The sequence below is a fragment of the Pelophylax lessonae genome (assembly GCF_965119305.1).
Source record: "Pelophylax lessonae genome assembly, chromosome: 7".
Classification (NCBI taxonomy): Eukaryota; Metazoa; Chordata; class Amphibia; order Anura; family Ranidae; genus Pelophylax; species Pelophylax lessonae.
Window position 1 is genome coordinate 171,115,288 of NC_138774.1, and position 23,979 is coordinate 171,139,266.

At 41.0% G+C, this 23,979-nt stretch overlaps 1 protein-coding gene across 1 annotated transcript in view; it reads left to right on the forward strand.

Moving 5' to 3' along the window:
- Positions 1–23,553, forward strand: part of LOC309560294 (vascular endothelial growth factor receptor kdr-like) — a 269,627-nt gene extending 246,074 nt beyond the window's left edge. The window contains exons 26-30 of the mRNA XM_082263898.1: positions 626–731; positions 1,862–1,986; positions 4,779–4,857; positions 9,964–10,064; positions 22,832–23,553. Coding sequence (XP_082120024.1) covers positions 626–731; positions 1,862–1,986; positions 4,779–4,857; positions 9,964–10,064; positions 22,832–23,042 — 622 coding nt within the window. The 3' untranslated portion in view covers positions 23,043–23,553. The remainder of the gene's footprint in view (positions 1–625; positions 732–1,861; positions 1,987–4,778; positions 4,858–9,963; positions 10,065–22,831) is intronic.
- The last annotated feature ends 426 nt before the right edge of the window (positions 23,554–23,979 follow it).

Genomic DNA, 23,979 nt, shown 5'->3' on the forward strand with positions numbered 1-23,979 from the left:
GTAATGTGGGGAATTGTTTTGTATGTATTCTATTGTTTCCAAGCATGTGTAGACTTGCTCTTACGATTTTTTTTGGACCAAAACTGTACTAATTCAACGAAAATCGGACAATGTGTTCATGTACGATAAACATTTTATAGCCTGCACATTTAGTTTTTGTTCTCCGAAAGTTCGTAATCAGCTTTCTAAAGCACCATACTAATGATCTGAAAATCAGCAGATCATTTGTCGGAAGAAATTTTACTTTCGATTTCCTTATCGTGTGTACGGACCTTTCGTTTTCTTGTCAAGGCCTAATTGAACAAGCAAAAGTTAGAAGCTGGATTGGTCACTATTCACAGCTGCACCAGATTCTGTGCGCACCAGTTGTAGTAAATTTTCCACATTGTATTATTATGTTTTCAAAATTACATGTAAAATTAATTAAAAAAAGAAATAACACACAAATAGATTTCTTTGATGTAACAAAAAGAAGACTTGCCTAATGCCTGTGTGCGTCACAGCGTAAGACTTTACAAAAAAAGTATGAGTCACTGGCACTGTATGAGCTTCCTGTAACCCTGTAAGACTGGCAAATGCTTTTCTTTGGGAAAAAAAGCCTATTCATTCATTGTTTCTTTCCTAGGTACCAGACAATGCTAGATTGCTGGCAAGGAGTCCCAACAGACAGACCCACCTTTACAGAACTAGTACAGCGCTTGGGAGATCTACTTCAAGCCAATGTTCAACAGGTTTGCTTGTCTGTTGTCTATGTTTTTATTGTTGTATTAAAAAAAAAATGGGGTGACTCTCATAGTTATATGTTTGCTGAAGAGAGGGAAAACAGAGATTTATACAATAATTCCTAGCCATTTTGCAATGTCCCTCCTACCTCTGAATTTTGCTTTCTACAATGTTGTCTGTTTTTGAAGTTGTAAAGCCAAATGTAAATTTTCTTCTACATAATTCACAAGGCTGACCGATACATAAGACCATGGTTTGTCATGTACTGAGCAACCATTTGTTTTTAAGAATACAGAAAGAGGCAGAAGATTTTTACAGTGTATATCTGTAATGCCATTTTACCAGGAGCAATACAATAGCAGTAGGACCACCCTACCTGACATTATTATCCTTAACAAGCCTCAGCAAGCATTGTCTACAGGTGCCCCATAGATGTTAGATCATCACCCTGTCCAGCTAAAAATGATCAGATTGGAAGATACCTTTAATGGGGTCACCGATGAAGAAGTGTCTCACAAAGAACAATATGGGACGAGACATTTGCCCATGTAGAAGCTTTAGAGGTTTCAGACTTTTGGCAACTATCTTCCAGAAATTTACACATATGCCGTACTACTCTTTTCCCTTTTTTTCCGTAGAAAAAGAGAATAATTGGTGCCACACACACAGATTTTTTTTTCCAAGAAAATTGATAAACATCTATGTGCGTTAACGAGTAACTAAACTATGCTGTTTAGTGTAAGATAATAATTCAGATAGCAAAAGTACACTGTACTGATGGAATTATTATTTTTCAACTACAGCAGTTCATGACTAGTGGTCCTGGCAAGTAAGTAGCGTATTGGTTGATGAGTAGCTGGCAAATGCAGGCAGGGAAAAAATGTGGTCTATTATCAGCAGTGAGAAAATGACTTATAATTCACAACTTGCACCTGTTCTAAGAGACCACATATGCCAAAATATTCTAAATCTGAGTGGATAGACTCTTTAATATAGGCTGAAATATTTGGCAGTAGTATGGCATCCTCAAAATAGTTTTCTTTTTCCAATTTTCTTTTCTAATGCCTATTCGCAATTTTTAGAAAATGACAAGCAGTTTTTTATGGTTTGCCTAACTTGCTGTATTTATCTGCCACAGGAGGGAAAAGATTACATTCCATTAAACACTGCTTTACGAGTTGATGGAGAGACAAACTTGAAACCTGGCAGTGGAGAACAAAGCATAAGAAACTCTGTGACACGGTGGAGCATGCTGGAATCTGGGTAAGAGCTACCACATTATAGTGTTCAGGACCTTGAAAACTTGACTGGTTAAATGGTAACTTTATATCTGGGGCATAATTTGACTATTGCCAGCTTCTTAAAATGCAAACAAGGCCTTTCATGCGACAAAATTCTGTTGATTGCATTGAGATTGAGAATTCTTTTTCTTGTGTAGTGTGGTTAAGGTTTTCAGAACATATATTCTCTAGGATCCCAAAAGATGACTTCTACAAAAACTCAAATATGGATTTAGGAGCTCTGTTGGGTTGTTACTGTATGTACTGTACGTCCTTGCTGGAGGAATTCACCCTCTTTGTGTCCAATGTTCCAAGGTGAAAGATGATCAATATATAATTGTGCAGTTGTCCCCAGAAAGTAAGGATACCTTTTCAAATGAGGAAACCCATTGCTGCATCAACTGGCTATTCCCTCTTACTTCCTGTTGTTCCTCTAGATCAGTGATGGGGAACCTTGGCACCCCAGATGTTTTGGAACTACATTTCCCATGATGCTCATGCACTCTGCAGTGTAGCTAAGCATCAAGGAAAATGTAGTTCCAAAACATCTGGGGTGCCAAGGTTCCCCATCAGTGATCTAGATGGAGGTGAAAACCTGACAGGGATTTAACCATTCCATATCTTCCTTAAAACTGCAAAAGTTTTGACTTTAGATCCACTTTGAAGTAGAACTATAGGCAAAACTTTTTTTTTCATTTTGGATTAAGCAAAGGAGAGATACCCTCTGTCAGATTTTTTTTTCCCATTACAGAGATTTCCCTTCACTTCTTGTCCCAAAGCCAAACAGGAAGTGAGAGGGAATCCCTGCAAATTGAAAAAACTCATTGGGGACCCCCAAGTCACCAGAACTAGTGTCCTCATTAGAAGATTCCCCATCTGTTACTTATCAGGGGACAGCCCAAAACTGGTATTTTCTTTTACTTTCACTTTCAATGATAATGGTAATCAGGACAAGTAGAGAGAGTGAGTCTCCCCAATGGGGTCACAGACAGCGATAAAAACTGACAAAACATTCTAATGCCTCTGCGCTCTATCCAAAACTGCCTTTAGTTATACTTTAAGAGTCACTCCACTTTTGTTGAGAAAAAAACAATCTCTTCTGGGTGATCAATGTCCATTGCAGAGATTTTAACAAACGTTGTTGATGATTCCTACCTTTTGTTGCGCTGAAGAAATTGCTGTTTGTTTACCTTGACCTGTGAAAACTGATTCCGAATAGGAGGAATTGGTTCATTATAATCAGCTGATACACTCTTAGTGTTCTAATGAAAAAAGTAGTGGGTCTTTAGAAGATTTTAACCCTTGGACAGTATCTTACAAAACCTGAAATTCCTATTGCTGGCAATGTTTAAAATGTGACTTGTATCTTAGAGGAGACTTCTGAGAAAATCAGTGAGTCAATCACACAATCAGGAAATTATATTTCCTGCTTGTGTGTTTTGTATACCGATGGTGTACAGAATGCCTCCAGGTTGCCATATTACGTGAATTTTACAAAACATTACAGCAGCAGCAGATTGAAAAGGAAAGGTAATTTTTAACAACAATAAACTACAATATTGCTTGTGTAGCAATGACACATGCTAGAATATTTTTTTTTCTTTGCTATATTTTTTCCATGAAAGTAGAGCTACCCTTTACGTGATAAGTGAAATCTCTGCACTTGAGAATGTAAACATATAATTTGCTTGACAGGTTGTGTTATCAGTTGCAGAGCTCCAGCTTTAGGTGGATTGGTAAAGGGCTCCATATTCCCATTGCAGGAGTAAATTTACCATACGGTAGAGAAGGTGTGTGCCTGTAGATGGTAAAAACACTGACCAAATATCATCTCACTTTTTTTTTTTGTGTCAAATTGGTTCACTAGCAAAGACAGTGAATAGTGGGCCAGCCTCCATTCTCTACAAATTAGACAGTAGCTGCAAATATTTATTTGGTAAGGCTCGGTTCACACTGCTGCGACCCTGAAGTTGTGGGATATGCTTTTGACTTCCATGCAACTTGCTTGCACCTTTTGTGATTTAACATTGAAGTCTATGGCACTCCAACAAAAGCTGCAGAAAAGTCGTGCAGGAACCTTTCTTTTTTTTTTTTAGTTGCTGTGACTTGACTCTCATTGATTAACACGGCACCCAATAAAATGAGTGTGTGTTGACTTGTCATGTGAGTTTGTGTTGTAAGTTGGGTGATAAGTCGCAGCAACGCGAACCTGTGGTTAAAACACTCATCTTTTCATTTTCACTGTGGCTAGTTTGCTAATTATTGTGGCATCTGTATAGTATGTTGCTTTTGTCATGCTGATTCCAGGACAGCTTTTCGTGGTAAAGTAGTTCAGTTGTTCGCTTTTGAGTACTGTACAAACTAAACCGGAGTGCCCTGTTTTATTTATGAAAAAAAGCTAATTTATACATAACTAGTACTTTGTTTTAGTGATGTTAATTAGAAGTGTCCTCTTAGATAAGCTTACACACTTCAGAAAACGTGGTTTAACATAGTGATTTATCATCTGCTAAAGCTGCTTTACATAATTGCTATCATATGTTACCATAACTAGCCTATACTGTATACAAGTCAACGTTTTAATTGCATAGTAAAAACTTTATAATCATTTAAGGTGTTTTCTAGGTACTGGTAAAAAAAAATTGCAAAATGGTACTACGAAAGATAAAGAATAAACATGACATTATGAGCACTTCACTTTATTAAGGGTGAATTAGAAAGATTATCAAAGAAACGTGGGTGTTGAGCTCATCCTGTGTCCCATCTTGTTTTCAGAAACAATAACAAGAATCGACCACTGAGTGTGAAGACTTTTGACGAGGTGCCAGTGGGAAAGGACAAAGTACTCAATGAGGTAAACACTTTTGCAGAAACAAAACAACTGGGGAGAGCACGCTGTCTTTATCCAGAAAAATCCAGAAAAATCCTGTAAGCAAAAGAACACTACACAAGAATCTATTAAGAACCCAGAAACCTGCTCCCAGAAGGCCTCAGAAACATCTGGCAGTAGGAGTAACCAAAACATTCACGTGTCAGAGACCTTTCAACAACCTGTGACTTTCTAGTTGAAGTGAAGTTTGTTGAGTCAGGTTAGCCATAGATATGAGATGACTGTTACTTGATCTGGCCAGTAGCTTCTGTGGCTACCCATCAGCTGGGCAGCCAACATGGTCTTATATCTTGAATATATTGGCTGGCAATGGATTTTTCTGACTAAGTCCTATTGTGCCAAAATGAATCTGGCATCATCAGAGGTGTCTGTATAAGCAACATTCACTGCACAGGACAGTCATACAATGGTCCGTTCTTCTAACCGCCTTTAGATTTATAGCTAGCCTTAAGGCCCGTACACACGATAAGAAAATTGGAAGTAAAATTTCATCTGGCGAACAATCTGCTGATTTTCGGATCGTTAGTACGGTGCTTTTGACAAACAATTACAAATTTTTTGGACGACAAAAACTGAATGTGCAGGCTATAACATTTTTATTGTACGTGAACACAATGTCCGATTTTCATTTAATTAGTACAGTTTTCATCTGAAAAAAATCGTAAGCACAAGACTAGGCATGCTCAGAAAGAATACATACAAAACAATTTAACACATGGCATCACTTCTGAAGTTGAATTCTGTCCTACGAGAATTTTCGTATGAAAGAAACCTCTTCACTTTCGATATGAGACTAGCATGCAAAAATGGAAATTTGTCCGATAATCTAATCTGAAAATCCGTCCGATAATCTGATCGAGTGTATAGGCTTTAGTGAATATAACAATGATTTCCTCACCAAAGATTTTCAAGTCCGGCCAGTGCTTAAAATGACATCACACCATGAAAATAGTCTCACAGGTTTATTCAGCAAGTCAAAGAACAATTTGCACAGTGTATTCAAAATTATTCTTTGACTTCAATATTCTGAATTGTTATTAATGTTCATGGCCGATGCACTTTGCACATGATAACAGTTCCTTACACTGTTTTATTGAATAGGCCCATGGATAAGAAGTCACAAAGTCTCACATATGAGCTGGCTTGCCATTTTCAGATAGAGTGACAAGAAAACATGTCCTGATCACTATTGTGTCTTTTCCACCCTCCCTAAGCTATACAATCAACATCTACCCATACATTCCCCTCCTGCATGGGAACAACACAAAAACAAAATGTATTTATTGAGCTACTGGAAGGTGCCTGAGATCTGTTGGCAATGCCTGTATGTCCATCTAAAGTTAATATGACTGAGCAGCAGTGGCGGCCGGTGCATAGGGGGCGCCAGGGCGCCGCCCCCCCTGAAAAAAGGAAGAAAAAAAAAAAAGATAAAAAAAAAAAAAAGATAAAAAACGAGCAATAAAGTTTGAAAAAAAAAAAAATTGCGTTCGCCGCCGCCGCCAGCCGATGTGGAGGGGGTGGGGGGGTGGGGTTACCACCCAGAAGAGGCGCCGATTGGCTGCCTTCTAGGGGGCGTGGGGGGCGTAACCTGGGCGCAAGGCAGATTCCTTGGAAACCCCCACTTCGTGGATTCCTGGCTGTGATTGGTCCAGCCTCCAGCCTGGACCAATCACAGCATCCAGGACATCCAACGCTGACCCCGCTGACGTCACTCGCAGCAGTGGACCGGACCGCGGGCGATGGAGTCGGGTGGACACCGGACGGGAGTGACGGCGGCACCGGAGAGGAGACCAGACCACCGGAGGTCATCTGCTGGAAGAAGACATCACCACCGGTGAGTCCTCGTGGTCCTCCTGTCCTGTCAGTCCTCCATGACCATCCATCCAGCTTTTCCACCGCCATCCCCCTATGCTCTGCCTCATCCCATGAGTCATGGGATGAGGCAGAGCAGAGGGGGATGGCGGTGGAAAGGCTGGATGGATGGTCATCATGGGCCATGACCATCCATCCATCCATCCATCCAGCCTTTCCACCGCCATCCCCCTCTGCTCTGCCTCATCCCATGACCATCCATCCATCCAGCCTTTCCCACCGCCGTCCCCCTCTGCTCTGCCTCATCCCATGACCATCCATCCTTTCCACCACCATCCCCCTCTGCTCTGCCTCATCCCATGGCCATCCATCCATCCAGCCTTTCCACCGCCGTCCCCCTCTGCTCTGCCTCATCCCATGACCATCCATCCATCCAGCCTTTCCACCGCCATCCCCCTCTGCTCTGCCTCATCCCATGACCATCCATCCATCCAGCCTTTCCCACCGCCGTCCCCCTCTGCTCTGCCTCATCCCATGACCATCCATCCATCCTTTCCACCACCATCCCCCTCTGCTCTGCCTCATCCCATGACCATCCATCCATCCAGCCTTTCCCACCGCCGTCCCCCTCTGCTCTGCCTCATCCCATGACCATCCATCCATCCTTTCCACCGCCATCCCCCTCTGCTCTGCCTCATCCCATGACCATCCATCCATCCAGCCTTTCCACCGCCTTCCCCCTCTGCTCTGCCTCATCCCATGACCATCCATCCATCCAGCCTTTCCACCGCCGTCCCCCTCTGCTCTGCCTCATCCCATGACCATCCATCCTTTCCACCACCATCCCCCTCTGCTCTGCCTCATCCCATGACCATCCATCCATCCAGCCTTTCCCACCGCCGTCCCCCTCTGCTCTGCCTCATCCCATGACCATCCATCCTTTCCACCACCATCCCCCTCTGCTCTGCCTCATCCCATGGCCATCCATCCATCCAGCCTTTCCACCGCCGTCCCCCTCTGCTCTGCCTCATCCCATGACCATCCATCCATCCAGCCTTTCCACCGCCATCCCCCTCTGCTCTGCCTCATCCCATGACCATCCATCCATCCAGCCTTTCCCACCGCCGTCCCCCTCTGCTCTGCCTCATCCCATGACCATCCATCCATCCTTTCCACCACCATCCCCCTCTGCTCTGCCTCATCCCATGGCCATCCATCCATCCAGCCTTTCCCACCGCCGTCCCCCTCTGCTCTGCCTCATCCCATGACCATCCATCCATCCTTTCCACCACCATCCCCCTCTGCTCTGCCTCATCCCATGGCCATCCATCCATCCAGCCTTTCCCACCACCATCCCCCTCTGCTCTGCCTCATCCCATGACCATCCATCCATCCTTTCCACCACCATCCCCCTCTGCTCTGCCTCATCCCATGGCCATCCATCCATCCAGCCTTTCCACCGCCATCCCCCTCTGCTCTGCCTCATCCCATGACCATCCATCCATCCAGCCTTTCCACCGCCATCCCCCTCTGTTCTGCCTCATCCCATGACCATCCATCCATCCAGCCTTTCCACCGCCATCCCCCTCTGCTCTGCCTCATCCCATGACCATCCATCCATCCAGCCTTTCCACTGCCATCCCCCTCTGCTCTGCCTCATCCCATGACCATCCCTCCCACTGCCATCCCTCTCTGCCTCATGCCCTCATCCCTCCCACCGCCATCCCTTTGCCTGATCCCATCTCTCCCACCACCATCCCTCTGCCTGATCCCATCTCTCTCACCTCCATCCCTCTGCCTGATCCCATCTCTCCCACCACCATCCCTCTGCCTGATCCCATCTCTCCCACCACCATCCCTCTGCCTGATCCCATCTCTCCCACTGCCATACCTCTGCAGGGGGCATGTACGCTGGTCACTGTATTGAAAGGGGGCATGCACGCTGGTCACTGTATTGAAAGGGGGCATGCACGCTGGTCACTGTATTGAAAGGGGGCATGCACGCTGGTCACTGCATTGAAAGGGGGCATGCACGCTGGTCACTGCATTGAAAGGGGGCATGTACGCTGGTCACTACATTGAAAGGGGGCATGTATGCTGGTCACTACATTGAAAGGGGGCATGTATGCTGGTCACTACATTGAAAGGGGGCATGTATGCTGGTCACTACATTGAAAGGGGGCATGTATGCTGGTCACTACATTGAAAGGGGGCATGTACGCTGGTCACTACATTGAAAGGGGGCATGTATGCTGGTCACTACATTGAAAGGGGGCATGTACGCTGGTCACTACATTGAAAGGGGGCCTGTATACTGGTCACTACATTGAAAGGGGGCCTGTATACTGGTCACTACATTGAAAGGGGGCCTGTATACTGGTCACTACATTGAAAGGGGGCCTGTATACTGGTCACTACATTGAAAGGGGGCATGTACGCTGGTCACTACATTGAAAGGGGGCATGTACTGTGTGGTCTGTGCTAGGGGGTCTGTACTGTGGGGTTTGTACAAGGGGCCTGTACTGTGGGGTTTGTGCTAGGGAGTCTGTACTGTGGGGTTTGTACAAGGGGCCTGTACTGTGGGGTTTGTGCCACTCTGTCAGTGTATCCCATAATAGGGCCCCTGCTCCCTATTATGGGATATACTAGTACTGATGGAGCCCTTAATATGTGATATATTGGGAGAATTGGTTCACGCAAGCAAAATACAGGGGACAAAATGGGTGGGGTCTATAAGGGGTGTGGCTTCTGAGAAATGGGAGGGGCCAAAATAGAAGGGCGGGGTCTTGCGCCCCCCCATCTTAAAACTTCACCAGCCGCCACTGCTGAGCAGGGCTTTTTTTCAGCTGGAACTTGGTGGATCTCAATTCCACCACCTTTGGCTCAGGCCCCCTGCTCACCACCATCACTTGTAAACACAGAAGTCTGTCTTCTGTGTTTACAAGTGACAGCTTGTCTCCCAACGGCTCCCACAGATCGTGGTTCCTGTACCTATTTTCTGAGAAATGAGAAATTGTATTTGGACAACTAAACCAACAAGAACAATACCTTATTCTGTAGAGCAGTTTGATTTATCTCTATAATTTGAAGTTTGTGCTGTGTGATAATAATTGTAATCTGTCAGATCAGAAGGGAAGGCAATTTGGGGCTTTTATTATAAAATGTTATGCCAATCCCTTGAACTTGAAGTTCTACATGAACTGGAAAGACTAGCACGTCTAAGAATCGTTATTCATCCTGCCTGTATTTCTATCACAGGAAGGGGAGTCTGACAGTGGGATGGTGCTGTCCTCTGTCGAAATGAAAAATCTGAAACGACAAGAGACACGGTCATGGCCATTTGGAATAATTGCTCATGCGTAAGTGAAGTCAATAAATAAAAACCTGCAATAGGGTTTTGTTCCAAATATAACTGTTTATTCAATTATAGCCTCAACACAGGTTTATCCAGTACAAGATAGGTACTCGTCCCCTCTCTTTATGAAGATATGAATCCAATAAATGAAGATCCTCTGTGTGACATTGTCTCTGTTTAAAGCTTGTAATAGGAGTTTCCATTCTTCTCTGACTGTCCTATGAGGTTGCATAACCTCTGACTCTTTGTCTGGACAGTGCTGATTGGTCCTGAACTCATCACATCTCCCGAACAAAACAAAAAAACTCTCTAGAAATACACCCCAAACTGAGCATGTGCTTAGTGACTCCAAGGTTCTGTACTATCAGCAGATAGATTGGGAACAGTAAAAGAAGGGGAAGATCAGAAAAGACAGGATCAAACAGCCTTCTTACACAGTTCAGAGTTTTACCCTTAGGTTGCTCAGTGAGTATAACAAGCATGCTTTACTGCATATAAAGACTGATTTTACTGTTGTGGGTTTAGTAAAACTTTAAGCAGGCCATACTTAGATAGTAGATTTTGGAATAAACATTCGAATGTACAAACATTCATGTGAAAATTCTCAGTACATTTAATTAATTGGTGAATGTTGTTCAAAAGAACTTCAAAATATTCTTTGCTTTTACATTGCTTTTGTAATCAATGTAATTTCCGGAATGAAAACCACTTACAGTATTAGAAATTTTGAACTCAAGAAAAATTCTCCATCTTGCTCCTTTGAATTTTCTCACCACTGCAGTTGAAAAGAAACACAGAGGTTGGTTTACTAAAATTAGTTTACTACAGCATTGTGTAAAAAGGCTGTTTGATCCCGTCTTCTCTGATCCTCCCCTCCTTTTTATGTCCCCAATCCATCTACTGATAGTACAGAGCCTTGGAGGCACTCCGCACATCCTCCCCATAAGCTTTAACCTCCCTGGCGGTATCCCCGAGCGTGACTCGGGGTGGATTTTTTAGTCTAGGATCGGTAACCCCGAGTCACACTCGGGGTAGATGTGCAGAGAGCGCAGCGGTGTCTCTTACCTTCTCCTGGCGATCCAGCAATGATCTCTCATTGCTGTGACCGCCAGCCAAGATCCCCGCCGCTCGTCCGTCGGTATGATGACTTCCTAGTTCCGTCCCCTGCAGCAGCGATGCTGCATGGGAGCGGAACTGGGAGGGAAATTCAAACGTTGCACAAAACACAAACACAAACACATAACACATTTTATATATATATGTGTGTGTATACATATATATGTATATATATATATATATATATATGCACACACACACACACATATATATATATATATATACACACACACACACATATATATATATATATACACACACATATATATATAATATATAACGCATGAATTATAATCTAATCAAAAATTATATTATTGATTCGATTATAATTCATGCGTTTGTGTTTCAAATTTATCACATCTGGGATGTCTACTAGAGTCTTATTTTGGTCAGGTTTAAGTCAGTAATTACTAAGAATTGTAGGCCTATAATACATAACGCCAAATGAAAAGAAAAGAATTGTACCGCTTTTGGTACATAATTCATGACATAATCATACCGCCAGGGAGGTTAAACGTAGTGTGACATATCACCAAAACCAAATGTATGCATGATAAAAAAAGTGGTGTGTTTCAGTTGTTGGTTGTTGATTAAGCTATCTCAGCTATTTATCTAACTACAAGTAAAACCTTGGAATGAGAGTAACTTAGTTTGAGAGCATTTTGCAAGATAAGCAAAATTTTCCTATAAATGTTGACTTGATAAACAAGCAATGTCTTGATATACAAGTAAAGTCATGTCACAACTGAGTATAAAAGAGAAGAGAGATGCCTCTAAGTGTAGCAATATGGTTACATTTAATAAAGGTACAACATTTAGCAACTCATATATTTTATGATTAAAACAGGCATATCTATGTATGCAGGCATCCAGGGTAAAGCTGTCCACACTGCGCTCCTTGACTGCTTCAAGCCTCGCTTTCAGATCGCTCTACTGCAGGATAGCCTTACCGATCACGACTGCATACTGACGGCGGTGAAAGCCGGCAGTGTGGAGGACGGTCTATGTGGACAGCTTTACCTGAAATGCCTGCATACTTAGATGTACCTGTTTTGATCATCAACCATGTAAGTTGCTAAATGTTGTACCTTCTTTAAATGCAACCATATTGCTACACTTAGAGGCGCCTCTCTTCTCTTTTATACACTGTAGCTCCTGCTGGTTTTTGCTTCTAATCCCCTTGTGGAAGCTGCCATTTGTGGATGGACATTTTATGGTTACATGACCTATCAAAAAAAACTAAAGTAGGCACTCTAAAATGAACCTCTGATTATCACATATACAAGATAAATACTTTTATTTATTTTTGTTGTATTTAAATGGTGGGAGTATATCGGTAAATAAATGACTAGAGAAACTGAGTTAAAACTCAACCACCAAAAGGAAAAGTTATATGAAAAATATATATATAACAATACTCACTGGGCTGTAAAGGATTAATGTACTTTTATGATTCAAAAAAGGGGAATATGTATCACAAAACAGTCAAAATGTGCAAAATTAGTTGCATCAAAATAGTACCAAAACACACGTCATACACACATCCACCTCTTTCACTCCATATATCTGTGTATAAGCGTATACATATATATATATATATGTATATGTATATATATATATATATATATATATATATATATATATATATATATATATATATATATATATATATATATATATATATACACACACACTCACAGTATCTCACAAAAGTTAGTACACTCCTCACATTTTTGTAATTTTATTATATCTTTCTTGACACTTTGCTACAATGTGAAGTAGTGAGTGTACAGCTTGTATAATAGTGTAAATTTCCTGTCTCCTCAAAATAACTCAACACACAACCAATAATGTCTAAACCGCTGGCAACAAGTGAGTACACCCCTTAGTGAAAATGTTCAAATGGGGCCCAAAATGTCAATATTTTATGTGGCCACCATTATTTTCCAGCACTTCCTTAACCCTCTTGGGCATGGAGTTCACCAGAGCTTCACAGGTTGCCACTGGAGTCCTCTTCAAAGTCTCCATGATGACATCACGGAGCTGGTTGATGTTAGAGACCTTGCGCTCCTCTACCCCCCATTTGAGGATGCCTGACAGATGCTCAATAGGGTTTAAGTCTGGAGACATGCTTGGCCAGTCCATCACCTTTACCCTCAGCATCTTTAGCAAGACAGTGGTCATCTTGGAGGTGTGTTTTGGGAAACACTGCCCTGTGGCCCAGTCTGAGATGGGAGGGGATCAGGCTCTGCGTCAGTATGTCACAGTACATTTTGGCATTGATGGTTCCCTCAATGAACTGTAGCTCCCCAGTGCCGACAGCACTCATGCAGCCCCAGACCATGACGCTCCCACCACCACCATGCTTGACTGTAGGCAAGTGTCTTTGTACTCCTCATCTGGTTCCCGCCACACACGCTTAACACCATCTGAACTAAATAAGTTTATCTTGGTAAAATCTGACCACAGGACATGGTTCCAGTAATCCATGTCCTTAGTCTGCTTGACTTCAACAAACTGTTTGCGGGCTTTCTTGTGCATCATCTTTAGAAGAGGCTTCCTTCTGGGACGACAGCCACGCAGATGAATTTAATGCAGTGTGCAGCGTATGGTCTGAGCACTGACAGACTGACCCTCACCCCTTCAGCCTCTGCCGCAATGCTGGCACCACTCATACGTCTATTTTCCAAAGACAATCTCTGGATAGGATGCTGAGCACATGCACTTAATTTCTTTGGTTGACTACGGGCAGGCCTGTTCTGAGTGGAACCTGTTCTGTTAAACCACTGTATGGTTTTGGCCACCATGCTGCAGCTCAGTTTCAGGGTCTTTATGTAGAGCAACAATTCCTTTTTTCAGATCCTCAGAGAGTTCATTGCTATGAGGTGCCATGTTGAACTTCCAGTGACCAGTATGAGAGAGTGAGAGCGATAACATTAAATTTAACACACCTGCTCCCCATTCACACCTCAGACCTTGTAACCCTAACAAGTCACATGACATCGGGGAGGGAAAATGGCTAATTGGGCCCAATTTGGAGATTTTTACTTAGAGGTGTACTCACTTTTGTTGCCAGCGGTTTAGACATTAATGGCTGTGTGTTGAGTTATTTTGAGGGGACAGCAAATTTACACTGTTATACAAGCTGTACACTCACTACTTTACATTGTAACAAAGTGTCATTTCTTTAATGTTGTCACATGAAAAGATATAACAAAATATTTACAAAAATGTGAGGGGTGTACTGTATATCAATGTGTATCTAAACATTTAAGAAATAAAGTGCTGATAATGGTGATCCCGTGTATAGTAATGGAACTTTGGAAGAAAAATTGTTCAATGTTGATGAAAAACAAGCCTTTGACCAGTGCTTGAGAATACCAAATGGAAAACAGATGAAGAAGCATAAATTCCTGGTTAGCTCATATTGTTGTGTTTTCCACAGTGGTTTAGGAAAATATGAGCTAGTGTGGTCCAGAGGAGGATAAATGTTTAGAGGCAGCTGGCCTGTGCCTGGCAAAACCAGTCAGGCATACTCATCAGCCACCTCTTCTCCTTCTCTTGGTGATCTGCTGGTATAGGAGTATGGGCTTTTGGGAAATCCATTCTTCTGTATGAGAACCATGGTTCCACTTCTAAATGAAACTACCAGGCAGATGAGTATACTACTTGCCTGTTTCTACAAACATAGCCATTAACTCTGTGACATGTGGGTCCGGCTTTGATCATTTGGAGGACATCTATTTACCTGGATGTGCAAGGGAGGTTTTGTTCACACATTTGGGAATCAAAGATCAAATGCTTTATTCAGCTTGTGTTTCTGTCTTTGGCAAACATTTATCCTCCTCTGGACCACATTTGCTCGTATTTTCCTAAACCACTGTGGAAAACTCAAAAATATTTATGCCTCCTCTTTTTTGTATTCTCAAGCACTAACACTTATGAGGTTACCATCAGGCTTGTTTTTCATCAACATTGAATTTTTTTTTCTGCCATAGTTCCATTACCATACATGGGATCACTATTATCAGCACTATATTTCTTGAATGTTTAGATACACAGTGATATATTTAAATATATATATATATATATATATATATATATATATATATATATATATATATATATTGGATAAAATGGTAAAAAGGCGCTGGTAACCCTGGATGTTTGTTATGAAAATTAATAATAGTAAAGTGCTAATTCTGTTGTGCAAATGTAGCAAAAAAATATATATAAAATTCAGAGTGCTAGCTCTTGTTTCTATTGTGCAAATATTGCTTTAAGTATTTGAAATTATACAAAACAAAATAAAAATGCTAATTTTCATCAACAAAATCACTATAAATTTAAAATAGAGAAGTGCTAGTGACAAGAAAGTGTACTGTGCAATACAAAAAAAATTATAAAGTGCTGGGCAGTGCAATAAAATACCATTAATGTACTTGTTAATAGCAAATACACTTATTATATCTTCAAAAAATTCCAATATTAAACATATAAATATATTGCTCTGTGAATAAATAAATTGAAAAACAATTGTATAAATATAAATATAGTGCTTGAAAAATGCTTAAATAGTGGGCTATGGTCCAGACAGTTCATGCAAAATAGTGTAAGAATTAATTTCCTATGGATCAGGTGCTCCAGTGAATAAGGGTGGTAATCGATGCCTCTTACCAGATCCTGGTAGGTTACACAGACCTCAAATGCCTGTGATCCTATTTCCTTAGGTGGATCAGACCATAGGCACACCTTCACTCCACCTTGATTATTTTTATGGTTTCCAACAAAAGGATGATTTGGTAAAAATATTATACTCCTTCTCCTCACACCTCCATTAGTTACCTCACGTGGGTGTATATTAAGCCCATATGCAGGGAGACAGATAAGAAGCCAAAAATAGTGTAATGCTGTATTTATTTTATATTACATCAAAACAAAAAAATGGCTGCTTACTTTTTGTTGTGCCCACCTGGCACAGGGCAATGCGCATTGGTTGCTATGGGTACTAGTGGGATCGGGGGTGCAGGATCTGCAGTCTCCTGATACTCTCCGATATCCTTCCTAGTTTACCCTTGTAGTGTGGCAGCGGTCCGGCGTTCGTTCCAGCATGCGTTCCAATGCGATAGGAGGTGATGTTACTATTACTCTTAACGTCCGGGTTTAGCAGAGACCACAAAATATATATATATATATATATATATATATATATATATATATATATATATATAATATATATATATTTCATATAATTTTTTGATTTCGTGGATGAGTTCAAATCAGGTCTTTTAACTCAGTTTCTCTTCACACAACTTATCACATTGCTATAATCTATTCATATGGACTATAGACTGAAGGACTAATGAATAAATGGTTGTGGAACAAATCATACAAGTTTCCATAATTTCTTATGGGGAAATTCACTCACTTTGATATAAGAGTGTTTTGAATTACAAGCATGTTTCCGGAACAAATTATGCTCGCAATCAAAGGTTTTACTGTATATCCTATCAGGTAACCTGCTAAAACATCAGTTGAAGCTGAACTCCAGGTAGATACAAAAGCACAGATTCTTGCAGTTCACTTAAAATCACTAACCATATTTTTAAAGCATGTGGTGTAGGTAGCAGCCTCTTGCACTCCCATTTGCAGCAGATCTCAAATTGGCAGAGGGAGGGACAACACTGTAACCCAATCAGGTGATCTACCACCAACTAGGGTGGCAAGAAACATACTGATAGGAGGAGAAACCAGAGTAACAGATATTATCTCACCAGTCTGCACTTTCACTGTCCAAAGAGGTTACACCAGTTTTTGAGTTTTGAGGCTTTTCAGACCTTGCAGGAGTTGCTGGGAACAGTGCTCCTACAGAGATACTTTCTATGATCTTTTTCCAGCAGGTTGTAGTGTGAATATTGGTTGGGGTATGTCTGACTTTACTTTTAAACCAGTTGGCTAAAATAATTGTATTCTCACGGAGTCCAAAAGCTACAGCCGGGACAAACCAGTCAGGAGTTACACATTAGAAGAATACCTCAGAGACGTTTACCCTGGATCTATTTCAGACATTTTCTATAGCTGACGGTAAAGCTACTTGAAGATCATTACAGTGATTATTATGTTTGTCATTCCTCGGCCAGATCCCACTGTTCCTATAACTTGTGGGGAGTTTGTCTTTTCTGTTTGGCAAACTAACTAAAGCATCAAGTCACAGGATGCAAGAGCCAAATAAAACCAGAACAAAACCTGATATCCCTATAGGAAGATTCAACACATTTTCCACTGTGTTCTGATTTCTGGGAACATAGCTTGAGTTTAGATTTATTTATTATCCCCATCCATTACAATGCTGTATGATGAGCAAATACACCATTCAATGTATATTTATTACACTGTAATTTGGAAAACGGCATTCTCTAGAACAGTGTTTCTCAACTCCGGTCCTCAGGGCACACTAACAGGCCAGGTTTGCAAGAAAACTGAAATCCATCACAGGTGATATAATTTGCTGCTCAGTGATTGCAGTATTCTAGTCTGCATCTCCCCAAGGTAATACTTAAAATCTGGCCTGTTAGTGTGCCTTGAGGACCGGAGTTGAGAAACACTGCTCTAGAACAATGGTCTTTAAACTGCAGCCCCAGAGCCAGATGTGACTGCTTGCTTGCTTTTATCTGGCCCTTGGGGCAATATTCCTCCCAATGGCACCAACGATGGGACACTATTCCTCTAAATAACAACAACCATGGGACATTATTCCTCTCACTGACACCATTAAGGGGCACTATTCCTCCCACTGACACAATAAGGGGCCACTATTTTTTCCACCTACACCCATGTTTGAGCACTGTTCCTCCAGCTGACACCAACAATGGGACACTATTCTTCCCAATGACACCAACGGTGGCATTGTTTTCTCCCACTGACACCAGGACATTTTCTCCTCCTACTGACCACAGTCCAGCCCCCCCCCCCCCTAAAGTCCGAAGAACACTAAACTGGCCCTTTGTTTAGAAAGTTTGGAGAACCCTGCTCTAGACCCCACAACATATTGCAAGTGTATGAGCAACATGTACGGTGACAAAGAGAGGGGAATAGCAATATCTTCAAAAAAGCAAAAAGTTGCGTATGTTTGTCAAAATTGTGTATTCGTGTGCAACTTCTTTGTTTATTTTAGTTTTTTTGCAAAGTGTTCTTATAAGTGAATTAAAATCACAACTATTACTATAAAAAGGGACCTTCAGTAGAACTATTGGAAAAATGTATTTTTTCATTTAGGATAGAGTAGGGGAGGGCTATAACCTCTATCAGTGTTTAAGCTATCTGTGTCCCATTGGGGAAATTTCTTTTCACTTGCTGTCCCTTAGACAAAACAGAAAGTGAGAGGAAATACTTCCAAGAGAGTCACCTCTAAAGAGACAAACAGGGATGTGAGAAGATGGACCAGAAGTCTGTTTAGTTTTGGACAGAGCAGAGGAAGGTTAGAACTTGTCTGATTTTTGTTGCTGTGTATGCCCCTTCTGGGGTGACATTCCATTACATCCTGTTCTGACGTCCCTTGTCACTGGAAAGAGAGGGGAAATCCCCCCTAGTGATTTACTGGGTAACTGTATCAAACATAGAATTGTCATACAGAAGCGGTCAGGATCACTAATATCTGCATTGCAGCGCATTCGATTTTAGGGCCTATGAAAATGATTAGTAACACAGCAGAACAGATATTTGGCATTTTGTACCTTTTTTTTTTTTTTACTGTGTTTCCACAATATACCATATGACCAGCAGGCAGATGTAGTTTTTATGTTTTAAGAAATGTAGCAAAACGCATGTTAATGCATGTCAGCGTAATGTGGAAATATCCATTCTATAAGAGAAAGCTATGATATAACAGCATAAGAATTTTCCAAAATAAACATTACCATTTTTAGGGTACATTCACATCAGGTGTGGTGTGGCTGCGTTGGGTAGCTATTCCAGCACAATCCCACCGCACCTCCACCGCAGGAGAAGGAAAAATGCCTTGTCTCTGGTGTGCCCGGTTCCCACCTGGGTTGCAGGGGTGTGCGCTTAAAAAAGGTACTGCGTCCAATACTTTTTTCCAGCCCAGCACAGTCACTGCAGGCCAGTCAAGAGAACAGTAATTTTTTTTAAAGTTAATTTAAAAAAATAAGTGAACAGTGCAATGCGCCAGGACCAGCAAATCAGCACTGCCTGGACTGCAACAAACACCAGCCGCTGCACTGTAACACAGCACCTGGTGTAAATGGACACTTAGAGGGTACAAAATAACGCAGAATCGAATTACTATCAAATCAAATCCCATTATCTGTAAATTTAAATGGTGAGCATTTTATTAGCAGAAATGTGATTATTTAAAGGACTGGTATACGACCTTGATCTGCTCTAAATCTCTTTACTTACTAACCCCTCAAGACCTACTAAACTTTCCCATAACTCTTACTTGCAGTTAGGGTAATTTTTAATTACATTTCTGTTATGTCATTATGTCAGGTACCCTGGCCAATATCCAGCACTCACCAACTTGGCTGTCTGCCTGCCGCTGTCTTAACAGTTCTAAGTCCTTTTACACAGAACAGTCATGTACAAGCTTTATCTTCTTTTACAACAGATAAATGTGTGCAATATTTAAAAAAATCTAACAGAATCTGTCCAGACATTGCTAATGAATAAAAGGCTACCTTGCTCCCAAATAATGTCAAAGCAATATCATGAAATGATACAGCGCCAGTGAATATAACAAAAACAGACAAAAAAACCTAAAACAGTGTTAAAACGTTAAGTCTATCTTAAATCAAAGTCCATGTATTAGCAGATAAAAATATATTCCACCATCCAGCAGGTCCTTGGCACTAAGCGTCACCACTTTAATCAAATGTACACATACCATCTGCTGGATGGTAGAGAACTTTTATCTGAATATGCATGGGCTTTGATTTAGGAGAGACTTCACGTTTGGCACTTTGAACGCTGTTTACTTATTTGTTTTTTTTTTTATGTTTTAGTGATATTCACTGGTGCTGCATCATTTCATTTCATTATTATTGTAAGTTTTTGGGTTTGGGTATATCTAACTTTGTTTGTCAGCAGCCACACATGTTATCACAGCGCAGATTCATTACAATACGTTTATGTCATAGCAGTGATATTTTTGTGCCATAATTGAAGAAATATTTCATTTACTGCAAAAGCTACCGGTCTTTCTTTTTTTTTTTTTTTTGTCATTTCCAATACAGAGAAGAGTCAGACTCCATTCCCACCGGAGTGTATTGATTTACTGGCATTTTTCGGGGGGAGGGGGGGTTTAAGCTTTTTTTGCTGATTTTTACAAGCTTTTTTTAAAGCATTTTAGAAACGTATTACCTATTAAAAGTGTTTTAGCCAACAGAAAGCACCACGGGGAGGAGGGGAAATTAGAGGTGAAGAGCTGCTATTTAAGCAGAAAAAGATTGTATTGAAGTCTATGGGGCCAAAAAGCCATGTAATCTGCCAAAACGAAGCTCATGTGCTTTTTTGAGCTTTAGGCATTTCGCTGCAGGCGACAGAATGCTCAGTTGTGAACAGGGGTCATTGAAATGAATAAGATTTGGCTTGATGAGCGTTTTAGAGCTACAAGCATAAAGCAGAAAATCGCTCAGGTGTGAGCCTTAGAGTATTAAAGTAAAACTAAAGGCAATTTTTTTTTAGTTTTGAACAGAGTGGAGAAAGATTAGGAAACCTATTAGGTTTGTATCACTATCTGTGCCCTGATTGGGGAGATTCACCTCTATTTGTCCTGTGTACCATTTTTTATTGAGAGTAAAAGAAAAGAAGATCCCAAATTATGGATTGTCCCCAGAAAAGTAATAGAGGAAACATCTTCCATTGGAGACAATAGTTCTGATAACCTGGGGATCCTCCTAATTTTCAGAGATTTCCTCTCACTTCCTGTTTGCTTATTGGACAGGAATTGAAAGAAAGTCTGCCCAATGGGATATAGCAAAAAAAAAAAAACTGACATGAGTTATAACCCTCCCTTACTCTATCCAAAATTCAAAAAATACTTTTCAAGTTGAATCACACTTGCTGGCTGCTTTCCAGTGGGCCTAACCAGGATTATGGGAACTCTGGAAGCCTAGTAAAGCTTCAGTAATTTTTATTTGCTAATCCTGTTGATGTATTAAACTTTATTTGTACTGTTTGGAAAACTTAACTTAAAGCCCAGTTGAACTTTCAGTTCATATCGGCTACCAAAAATTCCAGGTGCATCACAGCAAGTCTTTCAGTTTGGTTATTAGATTTTCAATCAGAAAAAAACCTGTTCCTTGAAAGTAGGGATTAGATCAGGTGTGTTTGAACATGAATTCAAATCGCCTGAGCTATCCCTCCATTAAGTTGTCAGAGCAGACAGCCAATCATAGTCGGCATAAGCATAGCTGGGGAATGCCTCTGCCACCTATAATTGGCTGTCTGTTTTGACAGATCCCTGGCATGATAGCTCAGGCAGGTTTAGACTTGTGTCCAAACACGCCTGAGCTTATTCTTGTTTGACGGTATGCATTAGAGAAGGACCCTTGCTCTGAATGAATCCATTTGCTGTTCGGCTGACAGTTTTGTACCCTGTCTTTAGATTTTTTAATCAATGGATGTCAGGTGGTAGGTGCTTGAGAGGGCCATCCACTGAGCAAATTTCATCTGGTTCATAAGGAAACAACCAAAATTCACATGGTGCATGGTCATCTTTACTGTGCTTGTGTTGCAAGATATCTTAATTGATTGAAACATTAAAAGGGAAGTTGTCTAAAAAATAGTCAAGGATGTATAAAGCAATTCCACTTTAACAGCATAGTGTCATTATGACAGGTAGAGACAATAGGCAATAGGCTGCTTTGGGAGTAAGGCTTATTTAAATGAAATGTAATGTTCTCTGTACACTGTCACAGAATATGCTGTAGCTATACGAACTAAAAAATACATAATTTAATTAGTTGTTGCATCTTAAAGTGGTAGTAAACTCCACTAGGTACAGTGAATGTCTCCTAAACAAGCAGTGTTTAGGAGATATTCACACTTGAAGCTGCCGATGATGTCCCCAGTGCATGTGCACTGCGCTCTGAGTTGACAGCACACTAAGTGTGCCTTCAATTCAGAGCGCTGTGCCACAGCCATGACTCCCGTGTGCATACACGGGTGTGGTTTTATCATGGCCTGAGAGCACAAACCAGGAAAGATGACTGGGTAAAGATTGAAACGATGACAGCATGCCGCTGGAGGGCTTTATTTTAAGGTAAGTCTAGCACAGGGATCCTCAAACTACGGCCCTCCAGCTGTTGCGGAACTACACATCCCATGAGGCATTGTAAAACTCTGACATTCACAGACATGACTAGGCATGATGGGAATTGAAGTTTCTGAACAATTGGAGGGCCATAACTTGAATACCCCTGGTCTAGCACATTATGGTTTAAACTGCCCGGGGGCCCACATGTATTTCTCTCCCACATGGGCTTTCAACCCCTTTAAAATTATTTGCACCCCTTCTAGTAACAAAGCAGTAGCTGAGCTTCACAAACAACTCTCTAAATAGGTCTTGGCCAGTCTCCATGCATAAAGTAAAATGCATTGTTAGTTTAACTTTGTATTGTTTTTTTCTCTCTACAGAATGAAAGCAGTAAGCAAAAGCAAGGAGTCTGTGCTTGGGGAGAATGAAAGAAATCTTGTGAAGTACCAGCCATCTAGCCAGATTGAAGAATACCCTCCAGACCTCACACTTGAGGAGCTTGTCCTTATGCCAATGGATATGAACCTTGAGTGTCACAGCCCACCACCAGATTATAACTCAGTCATTCATTATTCAGCTCCCCCAGTGTAGCGAATGGGGAAATCCAGTTGTTGCTGGATCAGCTAACAGCTTCTTTTCTAATACAGCCAAATGTAAAAGACACTTTACAGACCTATGACTGCCTAAGTATTAAAACATGGATGCCAGGTATTGCCCTATTTTGTGTGACTGAAAGAAAAGTACAAACATTTGCTGGTATTTTTTATTTTTTTTCTTAAAAGCTTATTTCACAGATATTAGCACCGAAATGGGCATATGTTAATTTATAAAAGCACAATATTTAAGACTGAATGCTGTTACTAACATGAAGATTTATTTGTGTCTATTTGGAATTTTATATATTTACGCTTTACTACAGCTTTTTGTTATAGTTCATATATGTATCAAAGCTGAGGAAGTGAACATTATCAGTATACCAAATACAAACTACTATGGTAGATTTCTAGGGTAAATCAGTGACAGTAATGTACGCATTTACCACTGGATAGGAACCTGTGAATTTAATGAATTCAAAAGAATTTTTTACCAAAGATGTTATTTTGTGTTTCCATGATAGAAATGGTAGAAAAAGTAAGGTGAAATGATGTTTATAGGTGAAAGTTGTCTGAGCCAAAATCATTTTGTCACATACTGCTGTATTTTTGTGACATAATGAATGTTATAGCATTTCTAAGGATTTATGTGGATTCTAGATATGCCATATGCAGTGCTTGTATCCCAAATCCCAAGCTGGCATATGTAAGTGGTGAAATATCCCACCTTGCATGTAGGACATAACATGGTTGCTCAGTCCAGTCAACAGACAATTACATTTAGTTTCTCTACAGTGGCCAGTGTAAAATGATTCATGGGTAGTCTAGCTAAACGCTTTGGTTGCATTGCATGGTCAATTCTACGCAGCCTTAACAGTGTTAGATGCCAACATAGAATTTGTTCAGTGCATGCCTAAAATGAAACCTCTTGGACC